The sequence below is a fragment of the Lepisma saccharinum genome, chromosome 3, assembly GCF_977018435.1.
Source record: "Lepisma saccharinum chromosome 3, izLepSacc3.1, whole genome shotgun sequence".
Classification (NCBI taxonomy): domain Eukaryota; kingdom Metazoa; phylum Arthropoda; class Insecta; order Zygentoma; family Lepismatidae; genus Lepisma; species Lepisma saccharinum.
The window spans coordinates 28,892,226-28,912,736 of NC_139231.1; the positions used below are offsets into that span (position 1 = coordinate 28,892,226).

Sequence of the window (20,511 nt, forward strand, 5' to 3'; positions counted from 1 at the left end):
GAAATGAGAAACATTTTGCTACAGTCCAAAAAAGAGAAAACCCTCGAGTGAACGTAGGAGTAAGAACGAATACACTTGGAAAATGACTGCATATTTCTTGAAAAAGCGAAAATATGCTGAATATGACCGAAAATCCATCAAAATATGCTTTATCACGTAGAAATGGCCAAATATGCCAAAATATGCCCTTAAAATGCAACTTAATTCAATAAGTTTCTTCACAATATGAATTTCTATAGCTATATTTAGGGAACACATCTCCCTTGCCAAAAAAATGCTAAGTCTCGATTATTTAAGAAAGACTGTACATGATAATGTTCTGATGTGTAGGCAAATAAAACAAACGGGTTATATTCTTATTTACGGTTAGAGAGTTGTTTAAATGTCCTGGTCAGAGTTACATAACTGCTTGCAAAACCCACAACTTCCTCTTTTTCTCGACGCCGGAATTTCGCCGTACTACACATAAACACTTCCTTTCTTTATTAATCAGGCCTCACGACCGCAAATCTTGTTGCTTTTCGGGTTTGAATACACGATAATGCCAGTAATCGGATCCTCGCAGTGAAATTTAGGTCCACGGCCACACTGCGCATGCGTCACGTTACACTGCAGCTCCTTCTGCGACGCTCCAATAGATGGTGCTGGCCTCGCGTTCTCCAGGCGCCGTACTACGCGTATACGGTAGCCTATATAGTTTTATTGATCAGTGGGAAAAGTGTTAGAATGGGTCCCTTGGTCTCATGGCCAATCAATATGAAGCAGCCTGCTGATATGGGGACTTGCGAAAGTTTCAAATCTTGACGTGAGGTTGTTCCGTGTGCAATGGTGCTGTGGCGTCGCTCCATTATATAGTTATCTGCCCCGTAAAGGAAGTGGTTATCACGTTGAATTTCGGAGGGAGGGAAAAGTGTGAGGTTGACTCTAGAGTTGCCATGGTAATGACGTCATTGGAGTTTCAGTCGGCCCAATATGGCGACTCTCTGTACAAGTGTGTTGGGTAGTGTTGAAGGAGAAGTTGGTAGTTCCCGTGCAGTTATCATCTGTTTGTTGTTACTCGCAATGTGATATACGATGAAATAGGGACCTGTAGATGTAGATGCCGACAAGATGTCCCTTCTAAGCGTAACAGGTAAGTGACCGAACTTTCCCTTGCACACCGATACAGCCGAGATTGTTGCAGTTGTGTGATAACCGGGTCTTCCCCAGTGACACAGTTTTATTATATGCGTGTTGGGAGCACTCTTTGCGACAGTTCCTTATAATATGATAAGGACACATGTCGAATTACATGTTGCGACATGTAATATGCACAACGGTGCATCGTTGCATCGACTGCATTTTGTCACAATGACACCTGGGTAATAATGATCCGTTATGTGTTTCTTGCAAATTTAACTAAACAACACCTGTTTACACTAGATTTACAACACCTAGCTAAACTTGTAGAAGTACTCTGCATAGAAGCGCTACTGTCAGAGAAAATGAATGTCAAGTTACATTGTACAATCGTGTTCAAAGTGCATATCACAATGTTCATTCATTATGTGCACAAGACGAGCTCCAATGCTATTATATTCCTTCTAAAAAAACACTTGTTTTAAAATGTAAGTGAATGAAAATTGACTATTTACTCCCGCTATCTTTAAACCTTACTGTACCAAACAAGACGATCATCTGCTTCATAGCTTTTTTTAGTAGTCCAATCTCAACAATCATATTCTTACGACACTAACTTACAGAAATCAAACGTAATGAAAGGAGCCAAGTAGCACTGTACTTGTGCTCAGTTCGAAAAAAAATATTAGGGAACGTGAGTCTGCTTGTGCAGTAGTCGAACTAGATAGCATCTAATAATGATACAACGTAATCTTTATTCACATGTTTTCCTTATTAAGTAATTCTGATATGAAGAAGAATGAGGTAGCCGTTTAAAAATTAAAATAGAAAATATGTGTTACAGTTCGATCTCGTGCTGTGTAAAGAAAGTAACTTCCACATTTTTAACGCGTCAGAGTGATATTCACATACGTTACTGTACTCACTCTGAACGAGATAACACATTGTGAATTTATAGCTTTTTGATAAGACTTTTCACGCTGGTGAGAATAAATTAACGTGTCGCTGTATGCTGTTATATATTCTCTGTGATATGATTAATATTGTCCAGAACATGCGTAATCTTAATTGCCATGCCCTCCAAGAAATACTACGACTGTGATCTCTTCTAACGTTATTGAGTGCCCGTGTACAGTGGGATCCATAAGTATTGCTCAGCACATTGTCCATGACTATTTTCGTTGGTATTCATCTTCATCCTACGTATTTTTACGGACTGCATTTTTACGTATACTGTTTCAGAGGTCGTAAGCAGATTGTTTGGTGTTTTGTATCAGTTCTTGAAGCTCTCATTGCATAAAATAAAGGGAGTAAACGTGGTGATGGACAATTTGCTTGGTAATACTTATTAACAGCAAAGGTAATGGTAATCAAATTGTCCACCGCTATTTTCATTACTTTTTTATTCTACATCCTGTGTTGTTTTAAGGAATGAAACTATTGTATGTTGGTTCGAAGCAGACATTGTTCTCTGCTAATTGACGTCTTTATTTCAATTCATTGTCATCACACTGTGTAATTCAGACCGAATGAAAATGCTGGTGGACAATTCGCCTACTGTTTCTTTCGCCGTTGGGTGTACACACAGAAATTATATGCAGTATGTTTTCTTGTAGAGAATGCATTGTCAATGCAGCATGTTGAATTTTGCAGAGAAATATTAGTGTTCAGAAAAATCTATTGGTTGAATCTACGTATGTACTAAAGATATTTACTTACAAATGTGGTCATTTGGACGTTGCTATATGCTGCACCTTGTGTAACCCAGTTTTTCAGTTAGAAGTTTACTTGCGTTGTATTGTTAAAATACATTTGTAAATGTTATGTTATTCCAGAAAGGACTTGATTGTTGCATGAGGGTTGGAATTTGGGGCAATGATATGATACATACCTCCAGATTTCAGAAACATGTGTGATATTGGTGTAATACACTCACGCACACAAATAAACACAGTGCTTATCTAAAAATCATAGATAACGGCTCGTACTGTTGTTAGATTACAAATTTCGTGCTCATATTTTGTTTGTTTTTTCATGTCAAATATAGATCCTATGTCTAAAGCTAAAAGAGGTACAACAATAAATTTTGGTGGACAGAGACAGTAGGAAAATTCTAGCTTACTATACCACATGTGATAGTTGGATTCTTCCGAGTGTATACTTTAAAGCATATCGATATTTAATATAAAATGTCTAAATCGGATTATAGCAGTTCGCCATAAATAGTCTATTTTAAACATGACCTATTATAATAACATTTTAAAGATTCACGTTGAGACATGAAAGGTCTTTGAATTTAAAATAGGTAAAATACATTAAGTCTGCCTATCTGCTCGTACATACCAATACTAGATAACAATCGATAGTTTCAACAAACTTTCCAAACTTCACCAATAGAAAGTGTACAGCAAAACTAACAAAACATATAGGCCTATAAATAGATACTCGTGTGGAGAACTTCACATTAAACAATGAAACTAAGAACATATTAAGGAAGAGAAAGGCCCATATTTGCTGGTATAAAGTTATTTAAAAGTAACAGGAAATAGAAACATTTGTTGATTCATCTATGTTGATTCTAACATTCACTCTTCCACTGTAACTAAAATATTTCTCACCTTACCTTTTTAAGCATTTTCTTTGACCTTTCTAGCCTAAAGAGCATGATTCGGAGTGTTGCTATAGTAATAATAATAATCCTGATACAATAATTACAGTTTTATAACAATGCTATTACAACTATGATAACATAAAAATCTAAGGTTGAAACTTAATAAATAACTAGCCAGGTACTAGGAATTAAAATAACCTCTCTCAACGAATAACACAAAGTAAAAGATTGTAAATGGTGAAGTAAATTTTAAATGTTATATATCTTTGTAAAACCAATAACTAAATTCGGATATTGGTGAGATTATGTCCAGGGGTAGGACACTCGCTCCTAGAAGTTGTCTATTTTTTTACAAATTTCGATACAATTCTAGTTTCAATAACAATAATGCTTATGTAGTTATGTATTAATCGAAAAAAACATACTTACAATAATTTACTCTGCAAGGTGGATCAACAGTGATTGTGCTATCAAGGAATAAATAATATTTTTGAAGTCATCCACTTTTCTTGTTTCTTCATTTGCCGTGTGTGAAAAATAAAGGATAGAGAAAACAATTGACACATGTAATTAGGACCGTATAATTATTAGTTGGTGGCTTGGGGCGAAGTGTCATACTAAAACGTAAATTGCAACACAATTAAAGGGCAAGAAAAATACAATATGCATTTTATTAATATATATATATGATACGATATACGCAAAATCTTCTAGCTTATTGAAAAATCATCTGATGACTAAATTGAATAAGAAATTGAGCTCTCAATACAACAAAGAAATATAATTATACTTTCTTGTAGTTGATCAATGTTAATATTACACAAGCCTAAACCGAAACTGAAATTGGTACAGTCAGAAAATACCCGCCACTATTTTTAATTGTTCTTAGATTACATCCAATGGAATGGTCTTAATTTTCTTCTGGTGGTGTTAGAGAAGGCAAATCTTTAACATGAAATGGATCTAAACAAATTGATTAAATATTGTGATGGGCAATTTGGGTACTCATACTTTCTTACTTGATTATACATTACAAGAAAGACATATAAATTATTTTGAAAATAAGTGTGTCTCTGGAGAATACCCTGAATGTTTAAAACTTGTATCGAATTAAATGTAGTAATTTGTTTGTAAATTCCTATTGTTTAAAATACTATATTAACAAAATATTTCCTCAGAACAATTTATGTTTTGAGTAACATATGTGCAAGGCCATAACTAAGGAATTTCTTCATACCATACTATGGAAGTAAAACAAGAACATTTTTATTTACATTATACACATCTTATACAAAGAGCTATTACAATTCATATTTGAAACAACGTCTACAATAGACAACCCATTTAATTTACTATTTTAGAAACATTTAACGAATGTGAATTTAGTGTACAGTACACTTTGGAGCTATTTAGTTTTTATGTGTTACAATAAAAGGAATTTCCAAGAGGTTATGTAATGTGAAGAATATTTTATTGTGAAAATATGAATACCAGAAGAGTCCATATATATCTGTTAAATTCATATTTGTGATACAAATTGCGCACGTAAGTCTTACCAAATCTGTAAGGGGGAATGTGCCAAAAGTATGTGGAGGGGGGGGGGGCAAGAACAGTTTACTTTCCCTTGATACATAAGGTTTAGCATAGTGCGGGAGCAAAAGTGGCAAAAAGTGGGGGGGGGGGCAACAGCCGGAAATTATATATTTAAGGGAATATTTTAGTGACATAGCAATGATCAACAAATTAATATGTGTTCGAGATTGTTCGTGATTTAGGAGAAATGTTGTCTCAACATGTTGCAATATTAATGCGAACAAAGGCGCCAAATTACACTTATGCTACGTTTGTAATAAATGTTCGAATGTGTGGAAATAACAGTTATCAACGTGCAATTTCCATTTGAACACTATACTTTTTCTCCAAACGTACTGTTATCGTAACAATAAGTTGGTGCTGCATTTCCTGTGTAGCCATGATAGGGTAGTAATGAAAAAACTGGCAAATTAACCAATCAGTTATGTCGACATAAAAGGAATTTGATAACTTTCTGATTAATCAATAGCTATCGATTCTTTCGATTATTGAAAAGAATAGACAAAAATTAATAACATTTATATGTGTATCACTTTATCAAATAACATAGTCTTATCTTGAGTTGTGCTTTAGATGTCGAAGGTTAAGATATTTCAACTACAGACGTTTTGTTCCTTGACTCGCATAGAGACTGATAGAACCGATAGAGATATTTTGTATCACAATAAGATAGTACAGTGGGATGCATAAGTATTACCAAGCAAATTGTACATCACCATGTTCGTACATGTGAGCTTCAAGAATTGAAAGAAAACCTCAAACAAGCTGTTGACAATCGCTCCAGCATCATACGTAAAAATACGTAAAAAACACACCGGATGCAAGACAAACATTAATGGAAATAGTCATTGACAATTTGCCGAGCAATACTCGTGCATCTCACTGTATCAGGTATGTTTTTCCTTGTACCAAATTACACCTGTTTGTCTATACTAATTTATATCTCTCCACTAGTTTCGAATTTCGACCACAAGAGGCAAAACACACAAATCGAGAATATGTGTATTTATCTCATGAATATCAATATAGATCTCCCACCTCAAGAAATTTCATATTGACCACTCTCAGACTTTCAAAGATTTCGTAAAATTAAAACTTACAATCGATTCTTGCCTTTCATTATTTCGCTACCGTAGACAGAAAGATAGACAGCCCAATGGAAATAGTTTGCGTCACGTTAAACTAATATTTTGTGATTTATTCTTTTTCAAGATATCTACAGGTTAGCTATGGAGTTATCATATCAACATCATTATCTCTCATGACATAATTTCGTCTCTGTAAGCGCATTAACATTTTATTGTTTCGATAGTTGAACAAACTTATGGAGAGACCGATGGAAGAGGGGCTTTTTGATGATTATTAACTTACTATCCAACTGAGAATGCATGTTACGTCTAACTTTCGTTAACCAGTTTCACTTGTATTTGAAATTGTACCTTGTGATACAAATTTTAATTGAATATAACAGTAATTTAAGTAATAATGTTTTGTATGAAAATTGGTTCCTTGTTAGAAGCCCAAAAACAAGGCAATGCATTACAATGTAATAATTAACATTCATAATAAAGTTTAGATCAGAGACTTAGTGGAATTACACTGTATAATAATGAGAACACAAAACTTCATAGTTGTTTTCTGAAAAAGATCTAAACTTTGCAAGGTAGTGAGAAATCGATACCTTTTCTCAAAATCATTTGAACAAGTAATGTCACTTTTATTGGCATATCCATCCAACTATATATAATACAGAAAAATCCGACACACGCGAAAATGTTCATGTGTTGGTTTTTTACATGAATGAACCTCTAGAAGATAAAAGGTTTGACATTGTATAACAGAGATCAGATTAGACGAATTGTCTTTACGAGAAATAAGAACTTGAGCGAACTGACGAATCAGTTAATTCACATCGAAATAGAAAGTAAATTGCTAAGTTTCTGACCAATGAATACACATTGATTCGTTTGATTATTGAATCCAACAGACAAACAAATTGCGACGAGTTTTACAAAACGAGTTAATATCACAGATAACTAGTTAATAATTCTAAAGTTATTTGTCTGTGAACAGGTGTTAAATTTCTTTTGTAGTTAAAGTTTTACATAATACATTGCAGTTTTTCTAGTTTTGTGAGCACATTGAACATCAAAATGATGTCTTCGTTTTTTGCAGCAATTTCATATTCGTAGCATTAGCTTTTATGCTCACAAACCTAACATTAATTTTTAATCATATAGTACAGTGAGATGCATAAGTATTACGAAGCATATTGTTCATCATCATGTTTATTCTCTTTGTTTACAAAATGAGAGCCTCAAGAATTGAAACAAAACACCAGACAAGCAGCTGATAACCTCTGCACCAGCACACATAAAAATCTATTCCTTAAAAACACGTAAGATGCAAGATAAAAATTAATGAAATAAAGTCATGGACAATTTGACGAGCAATACTTGTGCATCCCACTGTACCATGTAAGCCCCCTTCCCCCGTCCTCCTCCATCGGTCCCTCCGTTAGTTTGTGTGAATTTAAAATTTGATTTGAAATTTGAAAATTAATTTCTTAGTTAATCTCCCATAAATTGAGTCCCGCCATGGTCGGTCGGATCAATAGTAATAATTATTTTACGCAGAATTTAAAGTTTAATTGAGGTGATGTCGAGACAAATTCTAAACTAGACGAGATCGCCATTTCAAAATAGATACAGGAATTAGACCAGACTCTTCGAAACGCAAGTTTTTTTTGTTTATTTTACGCCGCTATTGGTTTAATCATGAGGATGATGATTGATGAACGGATGAAATTGATGCATGGACAAAGACAGTGATACATCCATGCATTGACCAAGGTGTGAATCTGAGATCTCTGGCTTTCTCTGACTTGCTCTGAAAGTCTCGTCTTGTTTGTGACTTTAGTACTAGAATGCAATAGTTTTGACTTCGACGCCAGAGGTACCAGGTTCGAATCCTGGGCATGGGTACTCTTTGTGAGTGTCCCTTCATCAATATCTTCACATCAAAACTCATCCTCACTTTTGCGATTAATCAAAATTTTCAAACGAAGCAAAATAAACTAAATCGAAGCAATACTTTTGAGCATTACTGTACCACTTATCCAGGCACTGAGATGTCTGATTATGACATTTTGTACGTTTGTTTGTTTTGTCAGTTATCGTAGCTCTTCTTCCACTTTTGGCTAATAGCGACGATGAGAAGGAGTGTTTGTTACATGGATTTGATGAAGGGACACTCGCAAATAACACCCATGTTTAGTCCGTTGTCTCGAATCCGGGAAGTTCGGTGGCGAGATGGAAAGTCTATCACTTAAAGTGCTCAGCCAGGGAGTCTACTATATGGCTTTTTAAAATAAATTTTAGGACGTTAAGAAATCGAGACGAGATCGTGAACGAGGCTATAAATCCACTAGCGCAAGAATGTGAAAGTGTGCGCTCCTGCTATATGAAAGGTGCCACGAGCGCACAACATCCAATGCTGCGTTGCCACATCTATGATTGTGTAATGGCTGCCCTTCCTTCGGAGATCATCCTTCCTTCCCTAATTGAAATGGCCTCTTTGGATAGAAGTTATTTTTTGTTAGGTTAGGTTAGGTAAGGTTAGGTTAGAAAGAAAGAATTTAAGAGTAAATATAAAATTAGCATATAGAAATAAGATTATTACGCAGATAAGCATTCATGTTGAAAAGGAAACAGCTGACAGAACGTGGCAACATAGCCATAGATTTTGTGCGCTCGCAGGCTTTTGTTTGTTCGCTCTCGGCCTATGTCCCTATAAGAGACCGTTTAGTCCGGTACCATTTCGAGTTTAGAAGTAAGAGATAAACTCAATTTGAAATTACACAAACTTCAAGAAAGTATTTTCAAAGTGATCACGCAAGCTTTCACACTTTTCTTGATTGAAATGGTGTTTTACATTTGAAGGAAGGAAGGAAGAGTTGGTGTTTTAAGTCCACTTTGTGCACAGTAACGCTAATCGGGACTGGACCTACAGTTTATCGAACCCTGGACCCCTTGAATACAAGGCGACGACGCTACCACTGCGCCATCGAGGAGGCCCTATTTTACATTTGACTGGCAGGTCAGTAACTTAAGTGGGACGAGGTCCTAGAGGGTATTCCAGGTTCACTTATTCTTTGACTAGGGATTGTTTACAAATATTTTACCAAGCTCCAGTGAAAAGGGATGGTGGAATAAATCCATGTGTAGTCTTTGATATTGGGTAAAAAAGATCTTGAACGCTTGTTTTCTACATGATTTTATTGATATGAATTTATCTTTACCGTCTGCAATGTCCTTAAGTGTCCAAATTAAAATAAGTAGACACATACCCCGTGCATTTTAAAACAATATTTAAACTATGACGCACCCAGTTTCATTTATTTATTTCTCTAATACATTTCCCATCCATACTTATGTCCGTTGCAGGTTCACTAACTTTATGATGCAGATACGCCTCACGATGGCGTATAGTGTACAGGGAGCGTCGTCGCTTTGCAATCAAGGGATCCCGAGTTCGATACCCGATGGAGGCGCAGGGTGGGTCGAATAGCATTTTAAACTAGACCAAGTTCCGACTAGCCTATCTGTGCATAAAGAGAACTTTAAACATAAAACTCGAACTTTATGATGCAGATATGACCTCCCCGATGGCGGCGTAGCGGTAACGTTGTAGGCTGCTAATCAAGGGGTCCCGGGTTCGATACCCGGTTGAGACACATAGTGGTTCGGATCCCATTTCAAACTGTAGGTCCAGTCCCGATTAACTTTCTGTGCGAAAAGTGGGCTTAAAACAACAAATTAATCAATTATGATGCAGATGCGGAGACGCCTCCAATTCATAACAGGAGTATACACTCGTCATCCAATCACCTCTACTGTCGTGCTTCGCCATTTCCATTGGTCAAGTGAGCAGTAGAGTTCGCGAGCCATGTACCTCGCTTTACTTACTCGCGTGTTTATTCGACCATTGTAAACCAGCCTTTAGAATGTTTCCGTATCATCCACTATGGATGCAACTAAACTGGAAACCTTCTCTCTTATCAACAGAGATAATCCACTTCAAAATCTTAATCCTATCGTAAAAGGAATACAATCTGTAAACACACACAGCTGTTAGCTTTTATTGCTGTATGTTTTCGTGATTATCTGTAAATGCATGAAATACCATAAAATATGCTCTTCTAACAATCAGTGCAATGACACCAAAATGTTATAAATGTACTAACAAAATGTCAGCCAAAATGCCTCTACAAAAGAATCCTAGGCTTTGCTTTCCCAAAAGTGACTGCTTCTACATTTTACAAGTCGCCCATGAAGATAAAATTACATTTGCTATCAGTGAAGGTTCCAGAAATCCATGATAGCTAGAAATATGCCATTTAAATTTCCTGTCTATTTTGGGGCCTTCATGAGCCGAAAGTAACATGGGGAACATTATCAGAATCATAGATATTCAATATGGCGACCTAATGTACTCATCCAAACCTTGGGGACAGTAGCAGCGATTGAGTGACAAAACTAGGGAAGCAAGAACAGTTTGCTTTCTCTTGGTAGACAATGCTTAGCATTATGAGGTCATAGTGCAGAGACAAAAGTGACAAGAATTGGGAGGCAAATCCCCCACTCCTACACACACACACCATCTTATCGACACTACTGCTAGGGGGCGTAAGGTGTGACCAAAGGGCACCCAAGTGTCAACCCGTCTTCCACGTTGTACAGCCTTGACTGCATATTGCAGACTAGGAAGGGTCTGACGTTGAGACCCACAGTCAGTATAATATTCTGTGGTCCCCGTGTTGTGTCGTTCTTATGTGTTTGTGAATGTCCCTTCATGCATCTAATCGTATCACCACTCATACCTATCGTCGCTATTAGCCAAAAGTGACAGAAAAGAGACGTAAAATAAACTAAATCAATTAATAAATACATGTAAATCATCAAAACCTTGACATGGACAAACACAGAAGGAATACATATTCCGTTTATTAATAAAAATTATCAGGTTTTTACAGTTTGTATACACTTGCACTTCTTTTAATATAATCATTTAAAATTATTGAGTTTTCCACGTAGAAATATTTTGCACTAACTAAATACTTTCCTTTCTATTAGAGGTACATGAAAGTGAAACTTGTGTCAGATTGTATTGTCCTGTACCTCAGTGCCATCTCTTATTTGTATAAAAAAGCTTATAGAATACACGCACTTGATTTAAAACAAGGAATAATGCCATTGATAAAAAAAGCAAGTCAATTTAAACAAACAATAATAATTTTATGTATTTCAATCCCTTGCATTCAGTCTGCAATTGGTTGCACACGAGCCAATCAACTTCCAACAAACCAGATGACGTAAAACAGCTGAAGCGAGGTCTGCTTTGATTGATATCCCAGGAGATTGAGCATTGTCGTTGCTATGTCAATATTATCTGGTATTAATCCCATTCTGTGCACGCTCGGTAACCCCATTTGTCGAGAGGACGAAGAGGACCACGTGTGTACCTCGCAGACCGTCCACCACGTGCGCGACGGTCGAAGGGAACGCCCGGAATCTTGGAGTCTCCTCGAGACGAATAATTTGCTCTGAATTATACATAACGTCTCTTGCGTGAGTGGCCGTCCATACACACGCTCGCCAGCGTGTTGAATTGATCAGCATGCTAAGCTGGATCCAAAATAAGGAGGGAATCGTCATTACGGAGTTCCATTCCATCGGTCGTCAAATTTCAATTATTCATGACGAATGGAATTAATTAGTGTTGTAATCGCGGACATTGTTCGATTTTGCAATTATTTTTTTTGGTGGGGTGGTAGTGTCTAGGAAATCGACTCTTTTATTGAAGCACACAATTCAAATTTGCATTTGTGTTTGTATTTTTGCTACTTAGCGTCGATTTTCTGACACGTTTGGCTAATCACGACAATGAGGATGAGTGGTGAGGCGAGGCCGGGATTCGAATCCGGGACATCGGGAGCTCGTGAGGGAGTGGTTTGCGCATCGTGCTACGATTACAGGGGTTCCGGATTCGAATCCCGGCCTCGGCATGGATGTTTGTGAGTGTCCATTCATCAATTCCATCATATCATAACTCATCCCCATCTTCTCAAAGTAGCCACAAGTGGCAGAAAAGCGAAGTAAAATAAACCAAATGAATCAATTCAGAACTCTTATCACTGTAACCGTGAGGAAAGTAAAAAAGGCACATTCAAGAAGAATAAGCCCAACGCTTAAAATAACATTATAAACACGACACATTGCAATAATACTAGTATTTGTTTATTTGAGTTTGTGTGAGTTAAGTCCACTTTATACACAGGAAGGCTAATAGGGACTGGATCTACAGTTGAAAGTGGGATCCGAACCACTAAATACTTCCCCCAGATATCGAACCCGGGACTCCTTGATTCACTACGCCATCAAACGTTGTTTGTGGAGATTTTAACATTGATGTATCTAAAGACACAGCAGAAAAAAATAGTTTTCTGGATGTAATGAACTCTTTTGGTCTGTTTCATTCAATTACAACTCCAACTAGAATCACCAACAAAACAAAAAGTACAATAGACAATATTTTTACCAATATAAACGTTAATAAATATTCAGTAGAAACTTGCATAGGTTTTTCTGACCATGATTCTCAGCTTATTAAGGTAAACGTAATAGAAGACAAGCGAAATCATAAACTACGCGAAAAATTCAGAGTTATTAGACCCACAAACAATGATGAGAACATTTCAAAATTCAGAAACGCGCTTAAATCAGAAACATGGAATTTTATAAACAATATTGCTGTAAACGTAAACGAGAAATTCGAAAAATTTCTTGATACTGTAAGATACCATTTTAATAAATGTTTTCCCATAAAAAAGTACGAGTTCACAACAAAACCAATTGCTTAAGGATAACCAAGGAAATTAAAAATCTTAGCAAATTAAAACGATCATTGCATAAACAGAGTTAATATGCAAACAGTCCTACCCTTAAAGATCATTACAAACAGTACAAAAAAATTACAAGAAAACATTAAAACATTGCAAACAGTTGTATGTTGATAAAAAGTTGAATAATTCAGAAAGGCTAAACACCGTATGTTACCAATTAAGAACCTTAAAAAATAGTTTCAATACAGTATGTATGCTAAATATCTATTTCTCAAACTTCGAAAGTATTTTGAGGTATGGTATCCAATTTTGGGGGAACTCGGCTCAATCGCAGAGGATTTTTAAAATTCAAAAAAGAGCATTGCGTATTTTGGCAAATTCACACATAACTGATACATGTAAACCTCTTTTCAAAAAATTCCGTATATTAACACTTCCAAGTTTGTACATACTTGAAACACTTACTTTCATACACGAAACAAAATCGAACTATCCAAAGAACATAGACACTCACGATTACAATACCAGACAAAAAGATAACTTCCACATTCCCAAAGTGCGGCTAACTGCATACCAAACGGGACCTTTTTACTCAGGCAATACAATATATTACCAAAAAGTTACAAAAATTTTGAAAGATCCACAATCTTTAAAAGTAAAGTTAAAAAATTGTTATTGGAATACACATTATATTCAGTTCAAGAAGTTCAAGAATTAAATAACTTTATAAAATACATTTAGATTGTATACACTATATAATATGTACTTTTACAGCACTAGTTCACTTCAAGAAATAATTTATCAATTATTACTATTATATTATGTTATATTATAAAAACATTCTGCCAAATTGATGTATAGATATATAATATGTGCGATGTCAACATGTTTGTATTTTGTAATGTACATGCACCAATGCCCCTCAGGGGTACTTTCGGTGTGAAAATTGCTCAATAAACTCAACTCAATAAACTCAACTCATCTGGGAGGCCCTGCAAATACTACTATTATTACGACGACTACTAAAATAATAGTAATAATAATAATAACAACAGCAATTTGATTTTTGTCCCGGATTAATTGAAAAATATTGTCAAAACAATTGTTGGGGGAGATGGCCATTTGCCCTCCTCACACCCCCTCTGGTCAGATCACTAGTCTTGCAATTACAGTAATCAAGGGGTCCCGAGTTCGATTCCCGGTGGAAGCACATAGTGATTCGGATCCCACTTTCAACTGTAGATCCAGTCCCCATTAGCCTTCCTGTGCATAAAGTGGACTTAACTCACACAAACTCAAATAAACAAATACTATAACTTGACAAGTTTAAAAACAAAACGCTGCAAATAGCTGTTGCGCATCTCGCACCACATTTCCCCACTCCATTCTCCGCAGCGACGTTCGTTCGCAGTGTTGCAGCCTGGAGGGAGCGGAATGGTCTGAGAATTTTCAACGAAATTTGTATTCGCTTTTTCCTGGGTTGTTTTCTACCTGTCGGAGTACAGAAATTCAGCTCACCTTTCGCCAATGACTCTTTTGCTTCTTTTAAAACTTGGCCTCCCCGATGGTGCAGTGGTAGCGTCGTCGCCTTGTAATCAAGGGGTCCCGGGTACGATTCCCGGTGGAGGCACATAGTGGTTCGGATCCCACTATAACTGTAGGTCCAGTCCCCATTAGCCTTACTGTGCATAAAGTGGACTTAAAACAACATATCAATCCAATCCAATTCTTTTAAAACTTGAGAAACCATCCATTTAGATACTCCCGTGGCGGCGCTTGAGGACTCGACAACATTATACTTAAGTTTATGCTGATTTCGCAAATATGTTGCAACATTGTAAACAATTTATCTGGCCTGTCCTCTAAGGGGCTTTCCAGAGCAGATTGTGGATTTGGTTGGACCCGGCATGATTTGATTTTTGCATTTCAAAAATATGCAGCCAAGAGTAAAGAGCAAGAACATTTCATTGCTTTAAAAAAGAACACAGGCAAGCGTGTTATCAGATTGCCTTCTCGTAGTGATTGTTGTACGATAAATAATCGTACTCGGCTTTAAAAAAAAACAAAAAACAATCCAGTGCTCGATGTCGCATTCAGAAAATAAAGTCATTCGCCCCGTAGTTTCTCTTCGTTATAAACCTTAACGCGCGTGCGTAATACTACAGTTTACGATCCGCGCACCGCACGCATTTTCAAAGACCGGATTAAATCAAATGAACCACTGATAAACTGATATGAGCCGGCACGGCCAATCCACACAGTAAAAATCGTTTGTCATATTTGTTTTAGCTTAATTTTGCTGAGTTTGCACCACTCGTACTCTCAAGGCCAGACCAGTACGTAGAAGAGTGGTGGGGAGGATGACGTAATAGGAAGTGCTCCGCAGCGATCTGCGCATATCGGGACTTAACTTGTCAGGCTAGAGTATTATTGCAATGTGTCGTGTTTGTAATGTTATTTTAAGCGTTGGGCTTATTCTTCTTGAATGTGCCAATTTTACTTTCCTCAAAGTTTAAACTGTTTATCATCCATGTTGACAGTGTTTCAACAAATCGTTTTTGTATTTTTTTTAGAAAAGCGGGCCTCTTACACTATTTTTGAAGAAGGTTTAGTCCTTCCTTACCTTTTAATGTGTTGTGTTTGTCACTTTTAACCTTTATCAAGGGGCTCCTTTTTTAAATAGATCAGAGGATTTTCCTCGTACACTTTGGAGCGTATAAAATGACCATATGTGGCGACGCACCCAAACGTTTTAATTCATTTATTCATTTTCTAGTAGTAATAACAATAAGTAGAGGCAAAATTAAGACAATTAATAACTTCATAATAAATCATTCATTTTCCACATTAACTTCTTTCCTGAAGCACCGACAACGCTAAGGATAGGGGAGCAAGGGAAGAAGGCCACCCCGGTTGACCAGTCCACTCTCTGTATCTGCCCCTGGAGGCAAAAATTGTAACTAGAGTTGACGAGCTGTATCTTTGCGGGTGAACCCTGCCCAAGCCTGGCTGCGCAGTAGCAAGGGGGAGGAGCAACCGGCTGCGCGTCATTACCTTGCGTTCTGTCCTTGCTGCCGACCACCCAAAGGGCGAGTAGGTGGCAACTACATAAACGTATCTCTCTCACACTCTGCGCGGAGTAGCCAAGGCCACCCGCAAATATACAGCTCGTCAACTCTAACTCCATGGGCATTCCTAAAGCAGAAGATTTACTGCTGCGGAAAGAAATATAATTCTTCAACTTGTCCCCATCCTGAACGTGATCAATCCACTCTTGACCATCTTTGCCAGTTTCTTTCCGATCCATCTTGATATTGTCATTTCATCTTCGTCTTGGTCTTTCCATAGGTCTTTACCATCAAGTTTCCCCACAAGAGCTCTAAAACTTTCCCTATTCTCTCGTCTTCTGGATCAATTATTCTAATAATATCAGGTGATTAAGCAGTTCAGTATTATGTGTCCTTCTTCTCTTCTAGATCCAAATATATTATTTAAGGTTTTATTTTCAAAAACACTTAATTCAGAATATGGGATTACATCTCACATAAACTTGTAAGTAAAATAAATGGTAATTTAGCCCAAGCATGCATATTTTGTATGGTATACTAAATGTGACCATTGGCTTACGCAGGGAGGGCATTCAAGTGCTTTCAAATCGAAGGTTAAAAATGGCAATTCGAATATATTTTATTGTGTTTCCCGCTCCCTTTAGAACATAGCCCCGTCCCGAAAAATAATTCTGCTTACCCCAGTGAATGTGACTGCCCCAGATAGAGAATATTCCCCATGTCCTCTTACCCAACTCATTTGTTCTTGGGCCATGGTGGTCGTTATGGAGTCACATAGTGGTTCGAATCCCATTTTAAACTCGATCGGAATTGTCTTTTCTATGCATACAGTGAACTTAAAAATCAACCTCCGGCGGACTGGTTAGCACATCGCGTTACGCCGCCAGGGTCGCGGGTTCGAATCCTGGCCTGGGCATGGATGTTTGTGAGTGTCCAATCATTCATATCATTACACATCCCCATATTTGCGATTAGCCAAAAGTGGTACAAAAAGCGAAGTAAAATAAACGAAATCAATCTTTGTTATTTTGACCCTTCATCATATCTTCGCGATTAACCAAAAGTGGCAGAAAAGCGGCGCTAAATAACAAAAATCAAATCAAATTAAACGAACTCTTTGCCGATATCAGAAATGAAGTTATTCACACCTGCAAAATGCAAAAAATTAACAATTTTAGAACAATTCTCAACTCGCGCGTATGTGTGTCAGCAGCATCACATCTTGTGTAGATTATGCACCTGAATAATTCCCAAAGTGGTTTCCAGCGGGATCCAATGGGGCATATGAAACCATAAGTAATCGCCGGAAATAGTTCTGTGCTCGCTGTCTTTAGGTTTCCTCAGACACCGATGGGAGACAAGAAAGTTTCTGTGGGACGCTTGACTTATGGTCTGACTGCCAAATTTTTAGTCCCTTTGCAGATGGAAATACGGCCAAGGACATACGTGACCGCAAATCATCTACGGAAGGGGAATTCGTGGGATTTATCGGATGCTGAAATTAAATGTGAATTCTGCGTACTCTTTTTATAAAATCCCGTAACCTTCATCGTTATCAAGGACTGGAATCTTCAACCTGGATGTCCCACGAAAGTTTGTGATTTTTTTTTTTAGATCATTGGTAGGGCGGAGGGGGAGAGTAGATACATCATCTTCATCATTTTGCCCTAACTTCAGTTTCTCATAACATTTTCAAGGTCTCATTTTCATATTACAATATAATTGATGAATATTTTCAAATATTCAAACTATATATCTAGGTAAAGTAAGCGATTTTTTTAAAGTTACGTTGAAACGTAGACTACATGTCGGAGGTGGAAATTCTGGATCAGAGGTAATAATCGATTTTGAATTACAAGTACATTCTCTAACCTTTGTGCTTCATTAATGATGAAGTCCGGTTTTGGGGTAGAGGCTTCAGTCGAGAGTTTCGAAGATAAACTTGCTTTTAAAGGAACATTGATTGATTGATAGATTTGGCGTTTTAAGTCAACTTTATGCACAGTAAGGCTAATCTGGATTGGACCTACTGTTTATAGTGGAATCCGAACCACTAGTGCCTCCACCAGGTATCGAACACGGAACCCCTTGATTACAAGGCGACGACGCTACCAGGGAACACAATGAATAGAAAACAAGTGAAATGGAATAGAATGTCAGAAATGTCTGACCACCTGGTATTAATTAGCTTAACAGTTATAATACACACGCACTATAGGATGTATATAATAACAATAACAATAATAACCTGTGGCGCAACAGCCCTCGAGGGCCAAGGCCTATCTACTGACTGCAGGCCTCACTCCCACATGCCTCCCACATTATTTGCATTGTAGATTTGGTCAGTAAACCAATGGGCGATCATCCAACAGTTACAGGGTGACATGTGGTGAGCATGACGGACGAACCCCAAGTCTTTGTTGTAAGTTTACGTCACCGGAATAAATTTACATTAATGAAACCATTCCAGAACGAACGATGAATCCGAACAGTTTGTACGTGTATGTTTTATTAAGCTGAGAGTTCACATTCCTGTCGTTAGGCGACATTCACAGTATTTTGGTCCACAAGTTCACCGGACCTTACACCGTGTGACTTCATTTTGTGGGGTTTCATCAAAGACAGGGTATTCGTCCCACCGATATCGCAGACCTAAGGGAGCGTATCATCACAGCGATAGACACTATCGACAGGCCCATGTTGATGCGAGTGTGGCGAGAACTAGACTATCGTGTCGATGTGTGACGTATCACCCGTGTGGCATACATTTGTAGTTTTTTTTAAAAAAAACTGTTTGCGTTCCTCATTCGTTCTGGTAACGTAAGTTCAATACTTTTCTGCAATAAATTTTTGTAAGTCCTCAATTATTTCTGTATGTATGTATGTGTGTGTGCTGCGACGCCAAGGGTCCCGGGTTCGCATCCCGCTCGGGCTTGGTTGTTTGTGAATGTCCATTCATCAATTTCATCCTTTCATCACTCATCCCCATCTTCGCAAATTAGCCAAGAGGCACAAAACGCGAAGTAAATTAAACTAAATCAATCAATCAATGTATATCTGAGTGTGTGTAAAGCTTTAACCGTGTTCTGCTGTCAATGTGAAGGTGAAGTGATCATCACCATGCTCTCACTACCTTCACCCCAGGGTTGTCCCCAGATTCCTATTTCTTAGAAGATCGGTTATAAACCCCTGAACCGCTTATACAGGTATATACGAGTAAGATCAGCCATCTCCAGAATCGAACCAGGGCCACCCGCGTGTCAGTCCAGCACCCTATTGGATAACCACGATTTCTATATCGTGAATTCATGAAGCTCCCCAATTAACAATGACACACACACACACCTTTCCTCCATGCAAACAGTTCGAAAATTTGCACAATAAGTTTAAATTTTGATGAAATTTCGCAGACAAGTGATATTACAAGTGAGGCCACCAATCCTCATAGTTTGACACCGAAAAATGTCGTAAGTTTATCTTTCAAAAAGTAAAAGTGTTTTCCGATCACTCGAGCCAAAATAAAGTGGGTACGTAATGAAAACACTTGGCGGACTGCATGAAGGAGAAACAAAAATAGACGATAAAATTAGAAGCACGAATATTTTGAAATACCACTTCCACTTTGTAGGGCATTGCAAAATAATTTAGAGCAATCCCAGGCGCTTTGACGTTAAATCAATATCCTTGCATGCATGTGGGAAGTTCACAAGTCGGCTGGATGGCAGTGTGCCTGATTCGGAAATATCATGTGGCGATTATTGCTGTGTAGTAGGAGTTAGGATTAAGCCCAATGCCAATCACTGTTTAGGCCTACTTTTCGTCTCGTGAAGGAGCGAGAGAAATGTTGGGTTATTAGACTTTCTGAACCGTGAAAACTCCGATTGTAAATATTAACCTTTGCAAAGTTACTTTTTAGAGTAACTGACTTGTAGTTAAGGTTACTTTCTCAGAAAGTAACTCAGTTACGGTTACAGTTACTCTTTGTAATTAGTCCAGTTACTTTAAGTTACTTCATTCTGGACTATATCTGAAACTAATAGACAGGTCAGGATTGACATATGTGGAGGTCTCGTACAAAGAATTTCGTGAGGCTCCCCTTTATACAATTTTGGTTGCAATTATTTAGCCAAATTATGTTAGATGGCTAGTTAATACTTTTTATATTTTTACCATAATTCAAATATACATTTTATTCATTTTTTGTCACTTTTCAAAGA

At 37.3% G+C, this 20,511-nt stretch overlaps 1 protein-coding gene across 1 annotated transcript in view; it reads left to right on the forward strand.

Moving 5' to 3' along the window:
• The first annotated feature begins 725 nt into the window (after positions 1-725).
• The window catches only part of LOC145985505 (uncharacterized), a 573,655-nt gene continuing 553,869 nt past the window's right edge, over positions 726-20,511 (forward strand). Inside the window, exon 1 of the mRNA XM_083119575.1 lies at positions 726-1,132. Within this exon, the coding sequence (XP_082975701.1) occupies positions 1,111-1,132 (22 nt within the window). The 5' untranslated portion in view covers positions 726-1,110. The remainder of the gene's footprint in view (positions 1,133-20,511) is intronic.